General features: G+C 35.1%; 2 protein-coding genes across 2 annotated transcripts; both read right to left on the bottom strand.

The window, feature by feature from the left end:
- Positions 1–30: 30 nt before the first annotated feature.
- Positions 31–21,438, bottom strand: LOC143615917 (uncharacterized). Its single transcript, XM_077088909.1, has 6 exons — positions 21,186–21,438; positions 20,811–21,040; positions 1,220–1,466; positions 928–1,106; positions 790–866; positions 31–700 (listed from the first exon to the last, which is right to left on the bottom strand). Exons 1-6 carry the CDS (start codon positions 21,436–21,438, stop codon positions 31–33), a joined length of 1,656 nt encoding a protein of 551 aa, XP_076945024.1.
- A 572-nt stretch (positions 21,439–22,010) lies between these two features.
- On the bottom strand, positions 22,011–25,369 carry LOC143615916 (cell division protein FtsZ homolog 1, chloroplastic-like). The gene is made up of 6 exons (XM_077088908.1): positions 24,961–25,369; positions 23,925–24,024; positions 23,623–23,852; positions 22,832–22,999; positions 22,528–22,761; positions 22,011–22,430 (listed from the first exon to the last, which is right to left on the bottom strand). Exons 1-6 carry the CDS (start codon positions 25,201–25,203, stop codon positions 22,176–22,178), a joined length of 1,230 nt encoding a protein of 409 aa, XP_076945023.1. The 5' UTR covers positions 25,204–25,369; the 3' UTR covers positions 22,011–22,175.
- Between the last annotated feature and the right edge of the window lie 953 nt (positions 25,370–26,322).

The following is a 26,322-nucleotide window of genomic DNA, read 5'->3' as shown; positions in this document are numbered from 1 at the left end:
CTTCCGAAATTAAGCCACCGATCACTAATTTTAACCTTGGACCAACACTTTAGAGATAACTTTATTCATACAACCAATTAAACTAATCGGTCTATAATCATTTAACCCACCCGGATCTTTCGACTTAGGAATTAAGGTAATAAATGAGGACAAACATCCGAAACTAAACGGTTTATTTGCATAAAAATCATCAAAAATCTTAATAAAATCACCTTCGAAACAGCTCCAAAATGTCTTTAGAAACTTGAAATTGAAACCGTCTGGGCCCGGTGCACGCTCCCCATCACACTCCCTAACCGCGTCTTTTATTTCTACTACCGAGAACGGGGCATCCAATATGCTGACATCACCTTCCTTGAGCCTTTTAATTCCATCCAAGACAGCCACAGGTCGATCCGTTTCCGGTTCCCGAAACCGTTTCTCAAAAAACCCAAAAACAACATCTTTAATTAGTATCGGATTTACCTCCCAAACTTCATTAATTGACAAGCCATGTAATCTCTTACTACTAAGATTGGCATTGAGAATACAATGAAACAACTTTGAATTTTCGTCACCTTCAACCGCCCACTGTACTCGAGCCATTTGTCGTAAGTCTGCGCACTTTAAGTTTTCAAACTCTTTTACGAAAGCCACACACTCCGACCTATGTCCCAACTCGTAATCCGAAAGAATTCTATTCTCCGCTTCTCCCTCTAGCCTTTCAATCTCATTTTTTTACCATATATAGACCTTCCTTCTGTTTTCTACCAAAATCCACTTTTTTATATGACCTTTCAACCATCTTACCTTAGTGGTAAAACCCAAGTCCGCCGGACCATCAAATCTAAAAGCGCTACATTCGGAAGAAACGAACCCTTCAAACCCTTCAAGTTCAAACCACGAATTATAAAAATGGAATGGTATACGTCCGAAATTATTATTTACCGTAGATAATAGAAGCGGCCTATGATCCGAGCCATCTTTTGCCAAAACCGTTACCGAGGCTAACGGCCATCGATTATGAAACTCCGAACACAACAACAACCTATCCAACTTACTCATCTTTACCCCGCTATCTGAAATATAGGTGAATGATCCCCCTCCCATTTGATACTCCATCAAACCTGCACTTTCAGTGAAATCATTAAACACATTGGCATTAGGTTGTGAGAATTCTGAGTTTATTCTTTCCACGGAGCTTCATACCTCGTTAAAGTCACCATAAACACAACCATACCACTTAATGACAACCGTAACCCCAATAGTTCAGCCCACAAACTCCGCTTCTCCATCGAATCATTTGGAGCATGCACATTTACAAAGCATAACTCACACCCTAGCGGTTTTATCACGCCGATAGTTACCAAAAACCGCCTATGTATTATTCTCCCCACTTTCCTAAAGTATGATGGGTCCCAAACACTCAAGATTCCCCCAGATCTACCTTCCGCATCAACACTACCAAACTCAAATGCATATTTCCCCTATAACCGGCTAACCAAGTAACCCGGAATGTTAATCTTTTTTGTATCTTGAATTGCTAAGAAGTGAACCCCATTACTTGTCTTTAGACCCCTTACCCAATCGTCTTTGCATGCCTCGCTGATTCCCCTAATATTCACCGTCATAATATTCATAACTAACCGTTAATACCACCTTCACCCAACATAGATGTTCTCACCAATGTACTGTGTTTTGTTAAATCTAGCCCAATTACACTACCAATTTTCATTGTTTCACTTACCTAGTGGTTAATGAATTCTTCAGAATTAAAAGTAACCGACTACGAGTCCTGGATACCATGAATCCACACTTCTGAATTCAGACTAGACTCTGCGGACCCGACACCCCCCTCTTCTGACCCCGTCTCCTACTGGTGATTAATCTCCCCATCGTGCGACTCATCGACCACCATGTTATCTTCTCTGGCATCTTCCATACCCCACCAGATCCCCCGTGTTTTGACTTCGAGCTTCTTCCCCAAAAACATCCGCCATTAAATCCCTTTTCTCACCTATAGTCCCAACATCCATCGGGCTCAAGGTGGGAGAACTAGAGGCCCTTGGTCTTTTCCTGGAAACGCGGGTCTTAATTGAGCCTAAGCCCACTTCACCTTCATGACCTGTAGTTTTGTTTGACAAAAAACCACCCCCCACAGATCTAGGACTTTTGCACAATACCTTATTCATGGGGCCCGCCCCCATATCAAAAGCCTCCTTTGAAAAAAGAATCCCATGCACGTCCTCTCCAGCTTTATTACCCCTATTTTTATCATTTCCTAAGTTTTCCCCAACCCCATACATGTAATCCGCCCCCCGACTTCCGACTGTTTCCCTACCTTAGGCGACGGTGATGAAGGTGGAGGAGGTGGAGGTGGTTAGAACTCACCCTCCTCTAACACCTCATCCCGGTTAACTATATTCTCACCATCATCCGACAAGGAGTTTTCCGTCTAGTCAGAAGACATTTCACCAAAAAAATTTGGTACCCAAGACCTCAACTCTTCGATGACTCAAACCGTGTACACATTTCCTTTCCACATAACGTTAATTGTTTCCTCTATACAACCCCCAACATGTGTTAGAACGAAGCAATCCCCAAATGAATTATCATACCTCAACCATGAAAACTTAGAATTTCAAACCAACGAGCCAAAGAGCATACCAATCATATCGTAATTGGAATCTTCCCTGAGCATGACCGGAAATCCTAGAACTTTCAAGCCGGCAATCCTTCCCGTTTTAACATCTTGTCCATTCCAAAGATACACCTGCTTAAGGTAAATCCTCCAAATCTCTTTTTTATTGGATAAAAACTCAACAGCCAGGTCTTTCCTCTTAAACACAATCAACAACGTAAGACCCCAATGTACGATACCGCCACATTCGAAAATCCATCCCCTGACATCATCTCTTTTACTCCGCAAAAGGACTCCACATTTTTCGATTCCGCCACCACTAATCTACCCAGCACCGATAACGGATAGTTAAGCTTTGGACACTATTTCTTTCATCTTCACGGAAGCCTTATTCCTTTTCTCTACAATGTCTTTGTATGATACACCATTTTGCTACCCACTTTGACCGTCAATGCCTTTTGGTGTCACCCGTTCCATTACCGTCTTCCTTTCATACACTTTCCTAGCTTCAGGAATAATCACACCTTTCCTATCAAACATGGAACTCGATACCGAAACTACAGCTCCCCGTATTCTCGTTACGTTCAGCCTATTCGCAAAATGGGTGACGTTACCCACCCCCTGAATCTTATGAACCCAAACCCCATCCCGCCAACATCCTTCTTTTTTGCTATATAAGCATCGGACATGATTCTAAAGTGCCAAAAAGCAAACCACGGATCCCTTAACATCACTCCATCCGATAGATTTGAAACATAGAACGAGCTTTCCTTTTCGTTCTTACTATAATAATTAAAAATAAACACTACTTTAGTTCTATTTTTTATTTACACATTCTTCATTTTATTCAACATAAATACAATTTATTCATATAATATAATTTCTTTATATTAAAAAAATAATTTTCACTCAATTTATTAGCATATATCAATGTGTTTTTTTAACACTAAATATCAAAACTTAATATATTTTTTTTCAATTGGTATGCCTATAAAAATTATTTTTATAAATAATAAAAAATATACAAATGTGTCCATTAAAATATAAACAATAAATATACAACCTACACAAATTTATATAACCTACATTTGTTTTGAGCAATATAAACGTACAACATACAAAAAGCATACAACTTACTGATATGTAATTCGACATCAACAATTATATAAACTACACAAAGATACACATATCTTACACATGCGTAGGTTATATGTTTTTCGTATGTAGGTTATATGTTTTCTTATTCTTAGAACAATTGTAAGTTATTTGTTTTTGTGTAGGTTGTATATTTTTTATTCACATTTAATGCAAAATGTGTAAGATAGTTTTTTGTATTATTCATCACAATGTAACTATGTGTTGATGGATATTGATATGTTGAGTTTGAAGAAATTGGTTTTGAATAAAAAGAAATTAATGTATGAATAAATTGTATTTGTGTAAGATAAAATTTTCGTCTGTAGGTTATATGTTTTTTCATGTGTAGGTTATATGTTTTCGTGTGCATGTGTATTTTATTGATGATAAATTTTGTGTGTAGGTTATATGTTTTTCGTGTGTAGGTTATATGTTGTCTTATTCTTAGAACAAGTGTAGATTATACGTTTTTGTGTAGATTGTATGTTTTTTGTTGATATCTAATGCAAACACATGTAAAATAGTTTTTTTAATTCATTCTAATGTAAGTATGTGTTGATGGATATTAATATATTGAGTAGGAAGAAATTAGTTTTGGATAGAAAGAGATTTTAATGTATGAAAAAATTATATTTGTGTATGATAAAAATTCAAGACACAAAAATTAAGTTATAAAAATAAATGAGTTTTTAATATTTTCCAATTATAATAATTTAATTAGTTATATTAATTAAGTATATATGTATTATGGTATATTAGTTATATTAATTGAAGAAAAAGAATGATTAATACTTTCTTTATTTAGCTTTAAGCATTTAAAACTTAAAACAAAACTAGTGACCCATATTCATTTCTCGCATTTCTTACAATAATATTATTTCTCTCTTGAACCATCCCATATATATATATATATATATATATATATATATATATATATATTACATTAAAACCCTTTTAAAATATTACAACCTTTACAAAATTTCAATAATTATATATATATATATATATATATATATATAATATTAATAATATAGTTTAAATTATTAAATATATCAATATATATGTTTAAATTGAACCCGCGCCCCCAACAACCCTTGTGATATAAATTGCATGCACCAGCCAACCAGGCTTGTGTCTAACTCGTTTATAGCCCAAAACAAAAAATATATATCCAGTACAGGAAAAACTATCAGGGTCCTGGGGTTCGAACCCGCGCCCTGGCCCGGTCCAAAGCTTTAAACAAAACGCACCAGCCATCAGGATGGTGCTTCAACTTGTGTTTGATAATGATTTGAAAAACATGTAAACAGACAACAACCGGAAACGAAATTCACAAACAAACCCTAGATTTTGAATTCAGATCAACGGTTTGATGTTGGGCTATATTGATTGGGGCTATTTATTGTTGTCTAAAAATGAACTAAAGACACATTTCAATTACCAATTACGATGGCGGATTATGGGAGAACGGTGATCCAAGGCTTGCGGGTTCAAGAATGAAATCAAAATGGGTTTGTGTGGCTTTATATATTGAAATTGATTAGGATTTTGTGTCGTGACAGTGAGGGGATTAAGTGGTAGGATTTAGTTGAGGTTAAATCAAGTATATATAGTGATTTAAGAACGATTAGGCCGCAGTTCTACCTTAAATGAAATAGTTGCCAATTTTAAACGACTTCCAAGTTTAAGGTATCGGTGGGATTTTTTATTAGTAGGAAAACAATTTGGCGTAGTTAATTACTTCGATTCCGGCCGAAAATTAAGGCTCAAGAAACAGTATGGTGGTGACGGTAAGTGGATAAAAGTTTAGTTAGGGGTTGTTTTGCCACATTACTCATAGTATTATTAATAAATAATTAACTAAAATAACTAACTATACTAAAACAAAAGCAAGATCTTATTTAATAACGAACGGTCAAATAATAAATGAGATAAAAGAAAAATAAACGCGTCGGGTTTCGGGTTTGAAAAATAACAAATGTTACAGTTACAAATTAAATACAATTACTAACTTTATTATAGTTGAGTGTTTATAAATGTATGGATAATATATACAAAAGTGTGTGTTGGGTGAGATCCGTACACATGACTTTTAACGTGTAAATGGTACAAAATAAAGAGAAAAAAGCATGTAGTACCATTTTCGTAATTACTCTTAGTTGATTAACTACGATACAACCAAATTAAACTAGAGCAATAATAATTACATTACTTGTAAAATGTTAATGCGTCACTTGTTTTTTTAGAAAATAAAAAGGTGTGTGTGTGGGGGGGGGTGGATAGGTTTACTTTATTCATGGCTTGTTTAAGATCATAATGACTTTATAAAACTCTTTTCACAACTTGATAATTTTGAATGCACTAACACTCAATACCCGAGTTTATTTAAGGATGGAAAAGAAATGAAATGAAAGACAAGAAAAAAATTATTGTGTTCCAGGGTTTTTTGTTAGGAAACAAAACAAAGGAAATGATAGAAAGTTGTGTTCCCGAGTTTCATTAAACTGAGTAAAAGAAAACAAATGGAAGGAAAAAAGGGAGAAACACGGAGTAAGTTGGAAGGAAATGTTTTTTTTTTTCAATTTGGAAAGAAAATAGAAAAAAAGAAATAAAAGATAAAATAGGAAACACAGGAAAACAAAATATTTCTTTCTTTTCTTTTCTTCCTTTAAGTGAACTCGGGAATAGAGTGTAAGAGTTTAAAGTATAAAGATCACACAACTAAGTTATAGAGATTCAAATGAATGTTAACTAATCCACTCTGTTCCTCTTCCTGATTCTCTACAGGATAGATTCTATCACTAGTAAATTCCCTAATTAATAGGGAACACTAACTACATCGTCACACCAAGCAAAGGCAACGTTCAGTTTTTCAACACACAATGTCAAGATAGTATTTCTTTACCAGTCTTCAAACATTCACAATGCCATGATACTGAATCCACTCAAACACTATATCAAGATAGTGTATACTCACAACAATCACAATACTATGTCAAGTTAGTGTTCCCAAACCTTAATACAGTTAAAAATAAATCAAGATTGTGTTCCCTATGTCATCAACACAAAGATGAACTATCTCTTATCAAATCGCTAAAACAAGCATTAGTGATGTCCCCTTAATAATACTAGAATGAATTAATAATGTTGTAGCAATTGCTCTTGTTTTTGGTCTTGATGTCTTCATCTTCCATTTGATGTTTGAAGATGTTAAAATCAAGAAATATATTTAATTGTTATAAGTATGTGTATTAGTTAGAGCAACATGGGTGAGGATAACTGCTATACAAGCCATCTATTTGTAGTTGAAGCATAGACACATGGTTAGTGCAACTGGTGACTCGACGGTCGCTCCCCACGGTATTCCAATCGACTATGGACGACCACTTACACTCTCCTTGAGATTTATTACATGAATGTTATGAGATGTCTTTGTCACTTTTACGAACCTTATTTGAAGATGTTTTCAACCATCAAATATGTCACAAGCTCTAGATATGACCTTGCACTCATAATTCAAGATTTTTACCAAACTAGGTTATGTACTATATAGTTTACCCATTCAAAAACACCATGCATTCCTTCTATGTATTTGACTTACCCAATTATAATATAACAAGGTTAAGTCTTTTAGGATGATATAATAGAAGAGTCTAACTAGCGTCACACCCCAACTTAAGGCAAAGAAGTGTGATTGCCAGTTGGCACATGTTTTGTAAATATAATAGAGTATAACGTTTATTTTAGGGAAAGCCTTTATAACTTTTAAATATTAATTTACATTGGAAATTCTTGGGACTTGAATACCTTAGTGATGTTTACAAAAGATTTGTTTAACTTTGTAAAATACAAGGATTTCATATATATCGAAATTGAGCCATTTGTATATGTGCTTGACTATCATCCAGTTATAACTCCCAATCCTTGTATCTACTTCTTAGGCTTAACTACATGATTTTTTTTAAAAAGTACGTAAATGCTGGTGAAACGTTGACCGGATATAAAGAATTCAATAACTCGTTAAAATACAAAGATAGTTTCCTGAACAACTCAAAAGGTTATCTGATCTGTTTGCTTGAGGTATGTAAGGACCCGTTCCCGGTGCCCTATATTGGTGTTGGATTTACTCATAAACACAGTTCTAAATATCATAGTTAATTAAAAGTTTCGCAGAATAATAAAAGTCAACCATTCATTACAAAACATTCAAATCTTGTCTATAAAACATAACATGAAATATTGTATCAAAACATCATGAAAAATCTTTCTTCAGATGCCAGCCTTCTCAGATCATGTCATGTGTCTCCTTAAGCCAACTGCTTCAATTTATTCACATGCGTGTATACTAAAAGTCAGCTACGCTGAGTGAGTTCCAGAAACATACAATACATTCACATACTTATTTATACATATCCAAAGATACATATTACTTACTTAACTTGATTGTCTTTTTTCGTACATACATGAGTATATACCTTCTTTCTTTCTTTCTTTCATTATTTCTTTCTTTTATACTTTTATATTAATCTTACTTTACATACTTATACGTTTAAAAAAACATTACGCTATACTTCCTCAAGTATTATTAGGGTCTGGTTCCCTTTCTGCCTCGGATATTATTAGGGTCTAGTCTCTTCTTCCTCGAGTATTATTAGGGCTTGGTTCCTTTCTACCACGGATATTATTAGGGTCCGACCCCTTCTTCCTCGAGTATTATTAGGGCTCGGTTCCCTTCTTTCCATACAACCATACCATACCTTTCTTTATATTTATTTTTATAAACTTTCATACATACTCTCAGTCTTTCATATAACATACATATATCATTCATGCATCATATATAAAGCAATCCCATCTTCTAACGATCACCTTTCCTGGCGATACGTGTAATATCCGAAGATCGTTCACGTACCGACAAGCATTCTATCATAACCTCAATAACTATCACATAAATCATATAAGGAATACACTTACCACGTAAGGTAAGTGTATTAAATAATCACATCGAGTATGCACATAGCCTCGAAAACATAACAAGGACATGGGGCTAGAAACTCACCTAGGTCTGATTCCTTTCAGATTTAATGCTAACTCCTTTCTTTAACTGGGCGCGGCTACTGTATAAAAATTACATGTATCAATTAACTAGCCCTACCGATATCATATTTCTAGGTTATTGTAACCCCTACCTACGGAGGTCCGGGGGCAGCGCCCCTGGCAGCGGGTACTAGGGGCGGCAGCCCCTAGCAGGGTCCAAGGGGCAGAGCCCTTGGCTGGGGTTATTTTCCTTAATAAGTCTTTACCAAAAACTTGTCAGAAAAACTGAAGTTCTATTATTTAATCAAATCGAATCTTCATTACATACGTTAAATTTCATTATTAATTATATACTTATTCTTATCTTAACCATCATATAAGTCCATATCTATTGTTTCCATACATATACTCTATTTATCTTTCGTTAACTCGGAGAATCATTCAAGTTCGTATAAGTTTTTTCCGGGCGTGTAAGTTCTTTCCTGTATAAGTCATCTTAGCGTGTAAGCTTATACGTCCGTATAAGTTATAACTTATGCCCCGCATATAAGTTATACGCATAGGTGACATATGCGTTCTTAATACACATACACGGCATACATACACATATACGTCATATACATATACGCTACTTACATACATGGCTTACATATAAATATACGCTATATACATACACGGCTTACATATACATATACACCATATACATTCACGATGCTTACATACACGGCTTACATATAAATATACGCCATATACATATACGCTACATACATACACGGCTTACATATACATATACACCATATACATACACGATGCTTACATACACGGCTTACATATAAATATACGCCGTATACGTATACGCTACATACTTATACGGCTTATTTTCCATACCAGCTTTCTCATTTCGTGTTTTTCAAGGTTTTTCTTTGATTCCGGCGCGTCAGCCGCCGTTAACCACCATGGTTGGCCGGGGTTTAATTGTTTATGACCTAGGTAGCTTCGGGGTGTCTAGATCCGATCTAAGGTGATCCTTAAGCTTGTTTTTGGTTGATTAAACATCCGAATAAAGTTAGATCTAGATTCAAACGGCTCATTCGAATCTCGGGATTGGGACTGACGCATAATATGCCTACTACTTGTCAATTATGTTTGGATGCAGACATATGTGTAATTGGCCTGAGTGTTTTATTTTCTATTTGTATTATAACATTTTTAGAGATTTCATTATCTCATGTAAATGTTTTATTGATTCTTTAAGACAAGCGACCGTTTTGTCTTATCAGGGTAAATCAGTTTAACTATTTTGCAAAGGTTTGACGTATACACATTCTGACATGTTGGTGACTTGTTTTTGAAAACATTCGGTTTATCTGATGTTTAACCTATAATAAAATAGGCTTAAATAATTTTGGATCCTAATCGAATCCAGCTGTATACTATACTAGTCTTGTTTTATCGTTTCAAACCTCGTTTACAATTTATAGTTAAGTTAGTAGATTAAAAACTAACTTTCATTAAAGTAATAACTTTTAACATTAGACGGACCATATGATGATTATATGGTCTTATAACCATTAGTTTGAATTTTTGACCAGAAATTTGGTTAGACGGGGTGCCACAAGTTAAGACGAACCGTCTCATATTAGACGGGCATTCTTATTATAAGATAGTCATATGCACGTGACGAGATGTCTAACTTGAATATACAACATATATTTATTATACGGGCCGTTTATTATTAGACTGGTCCGTCTAACCGCCTGCACATAATTGAATTTGCTAAAAATCATTTTAAAAATCTAAACGACACTCGTTAATGTTTTCTAAGACCTTGTGTATAGTTAAAAACATTTGTATATCTACTAGTTGGGGATGGTTCATGTGAATGTAAGAAGTCATTTTAGTGAGAGAAATCAATTGGAGTCATTGATTCATCTAATCAATGACATATATTTATGATGACAAACTATATATTAAATAAGAAAACAATTATAGAAGGTTTTTAAATGAAGGGACATTATAGACAATATATTTTATATAGAAATCATTTTGAAATCAGTTTTTATAATTCAATTAAATAAATTCATATTTTAGTAATTATCTCATTTCAAACAAATTAATATATAAGTTAGGTTTCCAAAACAAGACTAACAAATTAATATATAAGTTAGGTTTCCAAAACAAGACTAAATATTGTTTATAACAAACAGTAAAGAAAGACAAGTGTTTTTTCTTCTTGTTACTTTTTTCTCTAAAAAAATAATCCTATTAAAACTCAAATTTTACATAAGTGTGTTTTTTTTTCACGTTGTGTAGGGATTTTGTATGGATTATTTCAATACATTGGAGTGTATATTATTTCATTGTGTAGGGTTATTGCTCTATGTAGGTGAATGGTAATAAACTCACCTACACAAGTAACAAAATCAACAATCTTCTACATGAATTCTAATAATTTAATTCAGTCTTATATGTATAGGTTAATATGAGTTATGTGTGGGTGAAAATAAAATAAACTAACAATTTGTTTAGGCTAATATGAGTTATGTGTAGGTGAATATTAGTTACGTTTATGTGAAAATAAAATGAACTAACAATTTGTTTAGACGAATATGAATCATGTGTAGGTGAATATTAGTTACGTGTATGTGACAATAAAATATATCATAACTGTTTGTTTAGGCAAATATGTGTTATATATAGGTGAATAATAAAAAATATTTTTTAAACTTAATTTATTTAAACATAAAGAAATTAAAAAAAATGATCTGAATATTATCTTGTATGATAACAGTGTCTTGTTGTGTGTTTATGAAACTATGAAACTTAAAAGTTGTTGTTTGAAAAAAGGGAAAATCCCTAAAATGGCCCATTTATATAATGTAGTTATAAGTTTTTTCTCTCAAATTTAAGTTTCCAAATTTGCCCCTTTGGTATCTCGTCGTCGGCGACATGTTACCGAACACCGACGATGTGTTAACATAACATAGGGTTGACAATGCGTTATGTTGCTAACATATGGTAGCAACGATACGTTAATGTTTAAAGCAGGGGTTCCACGATGCGTTAGTTGATAACGCATCGCTGCTACCCTATGTTAACAACATAAACGCATCGTCAACCCTATATTATGTTAGCAACATAAACGCATCATCGGCGACTTGTTGACATAACATAGGGTAGCAGCGATGCGTTATCAACTAACGCATCGTGGAACCCTGCTTTATACATTAACACATCGATGCTACCCTATGTTAGCAACAAAACGCATTGTCAACCCTATGCTATGTTAACACATCGTCGGTGTTCGCTAACATGTCGCCGGCAACGAGATACCAAAGGGACAAAATTGGAAACTTGAATTTGAAGGGACAAACTTAGAACTAAATTTTATAAATGGACTATTTTAGAAATTTTTTCTTGAAAAGAAAATATTTAAAAAGAAAATACTTACACATCCTTAAAGATAAGTCTAACAAAACGACAACATATGTAACAGTAATTAACGACATTAACCCCAATCATGGTTGTAACTACCAATCCCATTGACTAAAGTAAATCCAATTTCGAAAAGGTAAACCTACTTTAGACTAATAACCTCTTAATTTGTTGAATCACATGCCCCCACCAACCTTTTAAATTTTGACTTTGAATGCTTGAAACCACGAGAATTGCGTACCAACCAGAAGAAGAGATCGTATCTTAACTTTTATGACAATATTCTTGAAAAGATTGCAGGAATTAATATGAGTAACTTTTTACTAAAATTAAATATCGATACTCACCTAAAGACCTAATACAAAGGAAGTTAATGATCCTGGTTCAAATGGTTAAGTTGAAACCAAACACTTTAATTTAAAATAAGAGGTTTTGGGTTTAATTTTCATCTTGATAAAAAAAATAGGGGGTTTTAAGGTGGGCAAGAGAGGCTTTTCTCGCATATGTTGGTTTCGGCTTGACAGTGGTCTCCGATACTCAGTGATTAAAATTAGTCATTAAGAAAGAAAAAAACCTAATACAAGGGAAATATATAAATACAAAGTTGTGTATGAAACCAGATGAAAAAGGTAATAATAGATACAAATCTAATCGTTGTCTTCGACAGTTTGAGTCTTCGGCTGCAAAACAAACAAACTAATCTTTAGTAGTGGTGGGTCTCGCAAAATAGATTCCGTGCCTCCTCTAAGACGAATACGCCTGTCTCTTAGGGTACAATAAACGAAATAGTAAGTGTACAACTGGAGATGTCCACACACCCGAAGTATCACTCGGGTAAATTACGTTTTTAGAATGATAGAAAAAGATGAAATTTGTGATGGTGTAAGGATTACATAATGCTCTTCTCTAAAGTCTAAGGAACTTGTTAACGACAAGATTTCTACAATTTTTCCTCTCTTTCTACTTTGTGATCTTTTCACTTGTTAAATTGAACCTTGATGTTCTTTCCATATTCACACAAAATAGAAACCATATCCATATATGAATTTAGGAGACAAACCACAAAGTGTTTATTTGATTTATAAATTTATATGACATGAGTTATATGGACTTGAGAGAAAGCAAAAGTCTGCTATTGATTCATGACAAGAACAAAGTTTTACTAGAATCACCCAAGTTCCACGTTTTCCATTCAAACCACTCAACTTCGAACAAGATATTCTATTCATTTTAGCTTCGTTTGAATACAGTTTGTTTGGTTGTGAAACTCAACTCAAACCCACGAAATATTAATTATATTAATCGGAGTAACATAAAACTATTTCTATCCAAAGTTAATGAAAACCACATCTTCACTAAATTTTCCAACAAATATTAACATATATGACGAGTCGGGTGTGGCCATGTCGAACGATGATAAGACAAAACAATAGATATGTATAACATAACATGTATCATGTATATATGCAAACCTTATCTAAAGGCATAATTCACGTCAAGTGGTACCATGGTTATTGGAGACATATAGTAATGGGGTTGGCTTCAAAAAGTAGAATCATATGTTAGTGTACGTATAGGTGAAGCAAAATGATCGAGTTAAGGGTGTAGACCAGTAGCTAGGTATCCTATGGCTATGTTGGTAGTTAATGCGAAACTAATAGAACGAAGGGAACATGCCTCATATTATTCCCATATGAACCTACCTAGGTGTAGATATAGTTATGGATTTGTCTCTTTCAACTATATTTGTGGACACCCTTGTTACTTCATGTTATGTGGATCTCAGGCAGCCATTAATGGCGGTCATCAATACCCATTAAAATCTAAGGGATGAATGACACTTATATTACAAACAAACCCTACATTGAATCAGTAAACATGTCTCTTTTTAATACTTGTTATCACCTTGTTCAAACTATGCATTAATTACTAACGAAGAACAATAGCTTGAGGAGTATGGTTCATTGAGCATCACTAGTGGTATTGAGGTGGAACCAATATATGGTGTCATGGGAACATTGCGCCCCCTTAACCCCATATCGCTAGTGACGGAGTTTCGTTTACCCAGAGCGCATGACTCACTACCCGATCAACTTTAATTTTTCTTATTTTCTTTCCTTTTCTTTGTCATTTCTTTTTGCTATTGAATAATATAAATAGTTAGAATGGTGGAAAATGAGGTAATCCCTCCGTCCCATTAAAAATGTCCACATTTTCTTTTTTATTTGTCCCATTACAAATATCAATTTTCAAAATTTATTAGCCAAGTTCCAAGTTTACCCTTAAACACACACAACTAACATTAATAAACAATATTGATGACCCAATTTTCAAGGGCATTATTGTCATTTGGTAAGCAAAGAAAACAATAATTTAATCTACCTTAAACTTTGTGTTTTTCAAACTAAGACACTTTGACCCGGACGGAGGGAGTATAACATAGGTTGAATTGTGGGGTTGAATGATAGAGGAAAAGATGAGGTGACATTGATGTGACAAATGATCCAGAATGACAGCAAGTGATCCATAACACATAGTCTTAGAAACACTTAGCAACTTATGATCTAAGCAACTTAACTCATGGAATTCAGGGTTTTTGCATGGGAATTACACACACATGATTGATGAAAATGAAAGAAATCATGATTTGCTGTTCTTCTACTCCATATCTTCATGTATATCCATGCTATGTTATATATCTGTTGGATACTAATTTTATATGGTTAATAGGATTGGTAATCAACTTTTATAATATCCATGTGACATGTGGATGCATCCCATGGTGATGATAATAATAATAATAATAATAATAATAATAATAATAATAAAGTTAACGTCACCAGGGTATGTATACTGTACATCATATTGATTTTGAAGAAAAGGGTCAAATAGTCAAATAACAGTTTGAAAGCAAAAGAGCAAATGGGGGCAGAACATGATCATTGTAAGGCCAACCAAAAAAACATGTTTTGGAGGAAAGTTATCCAATAATCATCAGAATGTAACCAAACCAACCCAAAAAGTATAAGGTCCAATCCTGTTGTGTATACATCACAACTAGGCAGCATTATTAGTTTCTTAACTTTGGTTCATGATTCCATGTAAAAAAGCCATCCTTTCGTGAGTTAAGCTGTTTGAAAATTAAATCTCATCCATTATCATCCACCTTCAAAGACATGTGGTTGGAAAACTTCCAATACCGCGTATAATTGGTGTAACGGGGGTTGAATTTGGCCCAGTTTTCACTGTGCTTTTTACAAGAATTCTCACTTGAGAGGATTGTTGGCATGCATATAGATGCATCATGGCATTATTAAGCAAAAGAACATTGTGATGTATTATGATCCCCTTGTGTCAGCTTCCACAAAAGCAAACACAATAAGACCTAACAGCCATTTAAACAGCACACAAAGATATAGCTATTATTATTATTATCCGGGAAAATAACTATAGACCCAACAATAATCAGGCCACATCTGCTTGACAAGTTGCAAAACTCCCTCCGCCATTTATTTTTGCAGAAAGATTTTAAAGCCAATTATACAACATAAAGGATATTAGTAATTGATATATAACATTTTAATCTTACTAGCTTAAACAACCCTCGGGATAAATAACAGTGATCTACTTTCTCAGGCCACATTCAGGTGGCCTTAAAAATTCAAGTGGCACCTTAACAAATACCATAAAATTATGTTGCCTACAATGTGATTTTGATGGTGATTATGCTGAATGGTTTTGTGTTTCTTCAATCAATATGCATGTTTTGTGTTAACTGGATTGAACGGTTTTATCTTGATCATATTATGTTGGAAAATCGTATGGCTTGAGATGTATATTCAAGAATATGTATGTACATATGCGTGTGAATGGCGCTTGACTAGGAATCATATATACTTGAGGATTTATATTTGAAATCTGTAACAGTTACCTGTATATAAAAATGTATCATATGCTTAGAAGGACTATTGCTTTCATTGTGGAATTCACGTGTCCATAATGATAATCAAAATTATAATTTTGACATTAATCGAAAGTTTCATAAACTCCTAGCTAGTATGACATTTTCAAGTTGGAAAATTTCATTTCACTGTTCGTTCATGAAAAGATTTGAGGTGCTTGATATTTTAACTATCTATTAATCAGCTTTATATGAAAAATTGTATAATCAGGTAATCTTGAAAATAATTTATTCTATTTTCGTTAAACATGCGAACATAATTGTCACATGTTCTCTATGACAAAATTCAAGGCAGTTATTATGTTAATTCTATATTACCTTTTCAAATACCTATATTATTAGGTAATTAACTTTGATAGAACCTAATCTATTTTGATTTCACATGTAAACATGATTAATATAAAACATATATATTATTACGTTCAGCTAGGTGAAGTGAATTCTAAGTAAATACTATTCTATTTTGATAGTTTTACCAAATCATTTACTTGTTTTACTTCCTTTAATAATTTACGTATTTAATTATGATTTTTTTAATCAAAATGATCTCTGAATTGATCGGTAGATCATTTCAGTTAGCTAGAATCCTTACTTGAACGAAACTAGATCTTGTGGAATCATATTGAATACTTGATGATACATTCCATAACTTTGGATCATCCCTATAAAATATAAAGACAAACTCTAGATATTTGAGATCTTTCTCTTTGAATAATATCACAATTCCAGCAATGGTTACATTAGATATCTTACAACTAGAATCGCTCTTTTATTAATCCAGTCCCTCCACCACCGTGAACCACAGTTAGATTCAAGCATGCTACACTTTTTAGTTATTGGGAAAAACCAAATACTCTCTTTCGAATTCAGGAAAGAACTCTCATAGATCTTCTTTTTTCTTTAGAAAGATATAGGAGCGAAACAATCAACCTAATGATATTGGAAGACACAACGGATTCTTCCAATGTATCATTTTTTTTTTAACATTGTGTCCAAAACTCACTCTTTATAGTTAGGAAAATAAGTGCAAATGTTTACTATTGGGCCATTCGTTGTGGTTATCCACATGAGGCGCCATCCGGCCATTTTACCCATTGAATGGGCACCAAACGTACCCTTTGATTAACATTCTGGCAGCATGCCCCTTTTCCCCTCTTTCGGTTATCCTGATGGCACCCAAAGGGCTCAAAAGGTGAGGCTCACCCCATTATAACCAATCACTCTTTTAGAAATATAATATATATATATATATATATATATATATATATATATATATATATATATATATATATATGGAGTCTCTAGTTAGCCCATAATGCATTTGTTAAATAAAGGGCTAGTTAAAACCCACTGTCTACGTAGCAGTGCAATGACATTGATATGACTCTTTAACTAGCATTTGCTAGTCAAACCATAACGCACTGTCTAAGAGTACCCACAACAAGCTTTAAATTTATATAGCATTAAGCGGACGAGGGAGTCACAAACCTCAATTTTATTGATGTGGTTTGTATAAGGCCAAACGTAGTGGGCGTTGAATTGGGCGACAAAAGGGCGTGAAGGGGCTAGAACACCCCCCCCCCCCCACGGCGATTTTAGGGCGATTTGGGGCGGGGGCGGATTGTTAATGTCGCCTAAACTTGTGAGAAAATAATAATATTTTATTAATTTGACCGTTTGACAACGGTAAAAAATTAATTAAAACAATATACTTATATATCTATATAAACATAAACCTTCTTCTCCATTTCATATCCTTCTCCATTTCACATCTATATAAACATACATCTTCTTCAAAAAAATCTAACCAAAATGAATCCTACAAACAACCCGAACCAATCGAAACCCGTGGAACTCACCGCTATCTTGACAGAAATGATCAAAAAACACGAAAAGTGTGTCAAGGAATTCAACGATGCCATAAGAGAAACCAACAAACAACACGAAAAGATTGTCGCTATGTTGAAATTGGGGGAAATGAGTAAAGAATACGAATCTCTCAAAGCGGCCGGGTTACACGAAGAGGCCGCATTATTGCAACGACAACGAATTGAAAAAATGCGCGAATATTATGGATATTAGTATTTTTTTTAGTTATGTTAATTTTTAGTTATGTATTTTTTTGTATTTCTTTTTAATTTTAATGCATTTTATTTAGTTATTTAAATAAATTGGTTTTTATTTAATTAGTTTAATTATAAAAAGAAAATAATAAAAAAAGACACTGTGGGCCCAACTTGTAGCCCCTACACCATTACACCCAAAAAACAAATTTCCACTGCTTGCTGACTGGACACCGCGTGTGACAATTCGCCCCCAATTATAGCCCCTCTACTACACATGGCCTAAGTCTTTGGACTAATTTTGAGCTATAGATGGCAAAAGTGAAATTGCACTAATTTTGACGTTATTTTACTAATCTCGTGAAAATAACGTTAAAAGTGACGGACGGTTAATCAGGCATCATGTAGTGGCGTTGATAGCCGAAAGACAAGGGTACATGCACCGATCAGCCGGTGTCCCGATGATTGAGTGCTATGTGCCTTATGTCCAAGGCTTGATGCAAAACTACTATCGAGCCGGGGGTCTCACTGGAAGCAGCCTCTCTATCCTTATGGGGTAGAGGTAAGGCTGTCTACATCTTACCCTCCTCAGACCCTACTATAGCTTTGCTATTGGTGGGATATACTGAGTACGATGATGATGATGATGTCCGTCCTGACTTTATGGTGGGGCCTACTCTCTCTCTCACACACATACACACACATAGGATATTGTGATGGCCAGAAAAAAAGACCAAGGACCGTAAATGTGGTGGTGGTGGCTGGTGATGGAGTCAATAGCGGTGGCGGCCGAGATGGTAGTGGTCGCAGTTAGTGGTGGCCGGTGGGGGTGGTGGCGGCTGGTGTGGTGCCTGCGGAGGCGGTGGTGGCCGGCGTGGTGGTACTTGTGATGGTGGCCGGCGGTGCTGGTGAAGAAAGGAAGAGAACGAAAAGGCACGATAGGGAGCAGAGAAATGATTTTTGGGGTGTTTAGAGAATGAGATTTTTTGTATAACTTATGATTCCAATTACTGACCAACCAAACACCATTTTTATAATTCCCTTACGTTACGTGGTCCATTCAATTTCATCCGTGATTCCTGCATACCAGAGACTAAGTTATATTTTGAGAAGAACGCTTCTCACAATATTATTACATTAGTTTTGGAACTGTATGTACATTGTGCATGTAGCTAATATATAGTGGCATGCTTAATAAATGAACAGATTCAGTTTCAAAATCCTGTTTAAACTTTGTAATAAGTTATTTGGTTTGCATTTGTTGAATAACACAGATTCAATGTGCTTAAAGAATACCTGGGACAAACTCAATAGGTATGGAATGAAGGCTATGAATTTGATAAAAGTAAAAATGGTTAGGACAAACTGTGAGTGCTAGTGGTTGGGTCATGGGTGTTTATTGATTCAAATTTCTGAGTTATTTTATTCTGTTTATTTAGTATGGAGTTTTTTATTTATTATTTTTTAAACCGAAAATTAAATTGAACCATAAACAGAATTCAAAGTCGATGCATTTTTTTTAGTTTCGACCAAATGCTTTTCTTTTACCATTATTTGTTATTGAATTAGATTGTGTTAAATAAGATTGGACTAAAATTCTAACTGGAATAAGCTAAATGACAAAATTTAAATATTCATTGTATGTTATTCGGGTTATTGAATCCAAACTTTGTGAACTGATAAACGAGTTAACAATATGGAATTGGTTTAATACCAAACCATAAACTGAATTCAGTTGGTTCGGTTTTTGTTTAATGGGTTTCAAACCAAATACTGAATAGCCTTTGCCAATAATCGAGAATGGTTGGCCCGTTTTTTAAAATATCAAGTTGAGCCACCACCCCTTTTGACATGAATTTGATTTGAAGTATGGCTTTTCAACAAGCAATTTGTGACAAACCAACTGATAGGATATAGGAATCAAAGAAGGAATTATTAGGGTTTTTAGTCTAATTTGAGAGAGGCAACATCTCAAAGTCAAAAAAAAAAAAAAAAAAAAAAACAACGTACTTTGATTGATGTGTTAACTTGATAAAACAGTCTAATTTGAGAGAGGCAACATCTCAAAAAAAAAAACGTACTTTGATTGATGTGTTAACTTGATAAAACAATTACAATGAAAGACAGGAAATTAATGCTAACACTTCCTACGGTTACTAGAAAACTGATAAAAACTATTAAGAAACTGCCCACTACTGCGATTATCTAGGAGATGAGTTTAGGCGGGACTTATCATTACATCTGGCCCGGAAAGACGACTTGGCCTCAAGTCGGCGAAATGACTTGCCCGTTGGACTTCGTATTTCCAAAATGGTTCGACGGAGCGATGATGGAAGGTGGTAGAATTATGGAGATTTGGTGGCAGCCCTTGCAATTTGTAGTTTTGACCATTGATGGTGAACCCCGATTGACATCTCATTCCAATTGGCTTGGACCGTGTTTAGTGTGGCTAACCATTTAATACCGAGTACCACGTCGGCCCCTCCTAAAGCAAACGGGTAAAACTCTTAGAAAGTTGGAGTTGGATATCCTTGCAAACATGATTGCAACGTATTACATCAACATTTCCAATTTGTACACCAAAAGGAGTGACAAAATGGGTAATGAGTTTCATCTCTTGGACCAACTTATCCGAAATGAAATTATGTGTTGAACCGCTATCAACAAGAACTAAAACCCCAGTTGTGCCCAAAGTACCCTGCAATTTCATGGTTGATGTCGGGAACTGACCAAAAAGTGCATGAAGGCTAATCTCAGCAAAGTCAGCTGGAGAATTAACATGGTTCTCTACAACATCATTAATCTCAAACAGCTTAAAGATGTTATTTTGCATCGTTGGCCCGAGCTAAACTTATCACCACACCTGTAACTTTCTCATCCTCAGGAATATTGTAGTAGCGTAAAAACTTCTAAGCCTTAAGGATCCACCCACGCGGATCTCCATCACTGAAATTAGGGAAATCCAATTTGTTACAAGGCATGTAATGTCGATTGTAGCTTCCTGAAGATTCTTCATCGCCAAATCGGTTAAACCCTCCACCAGTTTTCTCCTTGTCACGTGCCTTGAGAGCAGCAACGTCAATTTGCAGGGACTCCATAGATGATACGATGGCTGCCAGTTGGGCAACCATGGGGTCAGGGTTTGAGGAGACCAGTTCTGCGTTACCCTGGGTTTGAGGAGCCATGGATTTTGAAGTTAATCGGAAAATTGAATTTTCAATTGAATTGGGTGAATGAGTTCCCGGCAATGGAACCAGTTGATAGGATCCAGAAATCAAAGAAGGGATTATTAGGGTTTTTAGCCTGATTCGAGAGAGGCAATATCTTCAAAACAATATACGTATTTTGATTATGTTAACTTGATAAAACAATTACAATAAAAGACAAGAAATTAATACTAACACTTCCTACGGTTACTAGAAAACTGATAAAAACTATTAAGAAATTGCCCACTACTGCGATTATCTAGGAGATGAGTTTAGGAAGGATAATTTTAGACGAGACCTTATCACCAACCTAGAACCGAGTCATCTCACCCGCGGCTTGAGTTAGCTCGTGGTTCTACGAGTTGGCTCGTTTTTCACAGTTTAGATGATTTTATTTTTATATTAACTTTCATAGAACTATAGAAGCCTAAGATCACAAATTAAATATCATACTGTACAAGAGTTACATAATGAACTAATTTACACAAACGACAAACAAATTACTTGAATCAACTAGATGGAATGGTGGGATTTTAATAGCTCACGTGGCTCGGATACCGGGCGGCAGCCATTACCGAGCCTTTAAATTTACAGGTTGCTAAAAGTTTCAACAGTTACTTAAACTACTACACATCCTTGATGCAAGATACTGAAACAATAATAAAAACCAAACAAATAACATTAAAAAACATGAAAACATAAAACCTTAACATTGTTCAGAAGAAAAGTTTCCTAGACCGAGATGGAGCAGCAGAAGGCATGGCTAACGGTTTTGAAGAAGTCAAAGGTTGTGTTATTTCTTGATTTCTATCAACAAGTTTAGCTCCTTTCGGGTCAGCAAGAAGCGATTTCTGAAACGACTGTGCAAATCCTGTTGCAACAATAGTCACATGAATCTCCCCGTTGTATCTCTCATCCACCACCGCACCGAATATAATATTTGCTGATGGATCTGCCAAACTCGTTACCACCTAACAAATAAAACAAAACCCGAATCAGATATATTAACTATACATTAAAATAATCAAGACAGTTGACTTGTTGACCAATTGACATTCATATGTGTACCTGAGAGACCCGATTAACTTCTTGAAGAGTTATGTCTTTCCCGCCAGTGATATTATAAACGACTCCAGTAGCCGATTGGATTGATGACCCGATCAAAGGAGCAAGAGTTGCTTGTTCGGCTGCTTCTTCAGCTCGGTTCTTACTAGAAGAAACCCCGACACCAAGCATGGCAGTTCCAGAATCTTTCATGACGGCTTTAACGTCTGCAAAGTCCACATTTACCAGCCCCGGGATCTGCAAATTGGAGAATAACGTGTGATATGTGTGAACAAATATTTCTATCAAGGATGCACGAAGAACTCACAGTGATAATATCTGAAATTCCTTGAACTCCTTGGCGGAGGACATCATCAGCAAGAAGAAAAGCATCCTGAAGAGGCGTGTTTTCATCAGCAATATCGAGTAAACGGTCGTTTGGGATGACGATAAGCGTGTCAACGTTCTTTTGCAGCTTCTCAATAGCCTCTAAAGCCTGAAAAAGTTTGCAAAGATATAATAATCATTTGTAGCAATACAAAAAACCAATGCTTAAAATTGAGTAACTTGACCACAACGCAAACTCATTTACATAAACGGGTTGGTGGTTTGTAATAAACATGTTAAACAGGATTGTAAACGGTGAGTTGACCTTCTAAAAAAAATAAATGTATTCGAAATTTTAAACCGGTTGACGGGTTTATACAGGTTTACAAGTCGACATGTTTAATTATGAGTCAGGCTACACGCACACCACTGACATACCATCCATACACCATTGGAAAGTACCTGCTGTATGACTTTTTTGGCCATATCATATGAGACATATGGCCCATACGGGCCTGTATAATATGTTATATGTGACAGCTAACAGGTATGCGGTCTGCAAAAGTTATATGAGTTGTATAACATCATACGGTCCATATGATGTGACATGCACACTGGTGTGCAGATCGGAGACAGTTTACCTATAGCATCACCCTTATTTATACACGTTAAACATGTCAAAACTGGCTAGAAGCTACAACCCAGAACGTAATTATTCCGTGCCGGGTCACACCTTATACCATCATTAAAATGGCATAGAAAACACCTAAAGAAACATATACAGTCACCTGCCTGAACTGATCTTTTGCGACCTTCAAAGCTGAACGGGTAAGTCACAACACCAACAGTTAAATATCCCGCTTCTTTTGCTATCTGAGCTACAACCGGAGCAGCACCCGACCCTGTCCCACCACCCATACCCGCCGTTATAAACACAAGATCCGACCCTTTAAGTGCATTCCCAATCGCTTCCTTCGACTCCTCCGCTGCCTGTTCTCCCAAAAGCGGATTCCCACCAGTACCTACAAACCTACCAACATCAATCTCGACAAAAATTAATTCAACTTAAGAGCATAATTCAAATTGAACCAGACCTAATCCACGTGTCAAAAGCTCCCCAATTTGAATCGGATTTTGTGCAACAGATTGCACAAGCGCTTGTGAATCCGTGTTAATTGCGTAAAAATCAACACCCTGTGTACAAAAGTAATAAAATTCAACAACATTTCGTGAACAAAAGACTTAACTAGATTTCATTCCAGTCAGTAGAGTTACAATATATACACCATATAAACCCAGCCGTAGACTAGACACTAAATCCCTAAATACCATAGTTGTCAATAACGAAAAGCGGTCAACAGCCGCAACCTACTTATACGGTATGTCACCAAGTAGCGATAGCGATAAAATAGTGAGCACTATTTGATGTTTAGCGATAAGATATTAGAAAGAAAAACAAGGGGTTTCACTCACAAAATTAAGTTTTTATGGTGAAACTGGTTGAGTTTGGTGTTGTTTAATCGACTTTAATGCCTAAAAATTCAGTTTTTATATTAAAAAAAAACCTAATTATAGCCATATCCCGCTGTTGAGGCTCTATACATCAGATAGTGGAAAAGTACCGCTTCTCAATGAAGCACACTATAGCGTGGCTATTCTCACTATTAGCAAATATGCTAAATACTATATTCCAATACACAGTTAGACTCAAAAATAAAAGAAACACATAAAGCATAAACTCAATATAGATTTACGATGCATAGAGATAAACCGGGCACATATACTAAATAAATTTCAATACACAGTCAGAGTTGACACTCAAATATACAAGAAACATAGAGCATCAATTAAATAGATTTACAATATGTAGAGATAAGCAGGGGACGTAGACTAAACAATAAATCCTTAATACTGAGCAAACAATAAAAATAAATAAATAAATTCAACTCAATAGATTACAATGTATAGAGATAAACAGGGCCAGTAACCCAACAATAAAAGCCAAATTACTAGTATATTCCAATACTAACCCGCAATACACTAAAACCCTAAATACCATATTCCAATATTAATTAAACAGATAATTAAGTAAATATAAAGAATTATGAGCAAATGGATAAAGCTACAAACCTGCAAGCCGCTACCAATCATGCGGTTAACGGCATTGTTACCGCCGCCACCGACACCGACAACCTTAATCTTAGCGGACTCCATGGAGGAGAAACTGCAACATACGGCGGGACGGCGGTGTCGGAGAGTCCTGGGCGAGTGGGAGGTTTTAAGGAAGAAAGGTGAAAGTGAACAGCCGGTGGAAGAAGGTGAGGTTACGACGGTGGTGGTAGTGAAATGAAGGAAGTTGTTGTGTGTGGCCATAATAATAATAATAATAATAATAATAATAATAATAATCAATGTGTGTGTGTGTGTGTAGATTGTGAAGGATGATGGTATGGCTGCCTCTCTTGAGGATGAAGACACTAACTAGCTAGCTAGGGCTTTGGTGTTTCACTTTTTGTTTTTTCTTTGCTTTGGTTTCTTATCATGTTTGTTTTATCAAAGTTGTAACTTGCTTGTAAATTGAGTCATATCATATGTGGACTAAATATAATTAAATAAATGTTTTATTTGTTTATGTGAAGGGGAAATCCGATAGAATTATGGTTATTGATTTACATTTGATTTTGACTCGATTTTCTGGTTATGATGATGATTACGAAGTAGATCGGGAGGCATAAAAGTGTATCTGGTATAAGGTTATGCAATATAATGAAATAAATAATTGTCATTCCATTTAAATGTTTGTCTAGTATGTAGGGGTGATAATTACTTTGTGTTGTTTGTTATGTAGAGAATGACGAAGGAATAAAATAAAAAAATTGAGTGAGCGACGGTGGTGGTGGTAGGTGGCGATGACGGGTGGTGTCGGTGGGTGGGGTGGGCGACCGGAGGTGGGGGCAATGGTTGGGGATGATGGAGGGTTAGTGAGGTGTTGTAATGCGTAAGGTAAAATGAAATAAGAAAAAAAAACAAAAAAACAATGGAGTGGATGAATTTTGTTTTTTGGTTTATTTGTTTATGTGAAAGGGAAATCCCACAGAATAATTCTTATTAGTTTACATTTGATTTTGACTTGATTATGCTCACAACGATGATTATAATGTAGACGAGGGAACACAAAAGTCTATTTGTACGAGGTTATAGAATTGACGAGGGAATCAAATGGGTGACGTAATGAGACGAAGAAATGAATGAAATAGACCATTATCATTTCATTTAAATGTTTGGTTAGTATGTGGGAATGAAATGATACACTACTTTGTGTTGTTTGGGTGGTGGTGATAGGTGGCGCTGACGGTGGTTGGCGGGTTGTGGAGGTAACGTAGGATGTTAGAAGAGAGGATGAAAAATAGGGAGAGTGGGTGGATATAATTTGGGTAGTTAAGTGGGTGTTGGTTAATGATATTGCATTTTTAATTTAATATTTTAAAATGT

This window comes from Bidens hawaiensis, unplaced genomic scaffold (assembly GCF_021521415.1).
Source record: "Bidens hawaiensis isolate Kalapana, Puna unplaced genomic scaffold, B.hawaiensis_p1.1 tig00044822_1, whole genome shotgun sequence".
Lineage (NCBI taxonomy): Eukaryota > Viridiplantae > Streptophyta > Magnoliopsida > Asterales > Asteraceae > Bidens > Bidens hawaiensis.
Note: the sequence above shows the minus strand (reverse complement) of the source record. Positions and strands in the feature narration are given on the sequence as shown.

Excerpts from the sequence above, each read along its gene's own strand:
- LOC143615916 (XM_077088908.1), bottom strand. The coding sequence starts at position 25,203 with ATGGCCACACACAACAACTTCCTTCATTTCACTACCACCACCGTCGTA. Across the intron at positions 23,853-23,924 it reads GCTTTTGACACGTGGATTAG|GTACTGGTGGGAATCCGCTT; the intron begins GTCTGGTTCAAT and ends GTAGGTTTGTAG. Across the intron at positions 22,431-22,527 it reads AAGTTAATCGGGTCTCTCAG|GTGGTAACGAGTTTGGCAGA; the intron begins GTACACATATGA and ends TTTATTTGTTAG.
- LOC143615917 (XM_077088909.1), bottom strand. The coding sequence starts at position 21,438 with ATGGCTCCTCAAACCCAGGGTAACGCAGAACTGGTCTCCTCAAACCCT. Across the intron at positions 1,467-20,810 it reads TACAAATTGGAAATGTTGAT|GGGAAATATGCATTTGAGTT; the intron begins GTAATACGTTGC and ends AGCCGGTTATAG. Across the intron at positions 701-789 it reads ACTTGGGTTTTACCACTAAG|GCTAGAGGGAGAAGCGGAGA; the intron begins GTAAGATGGTTG and ends TGAGATTGAAAG.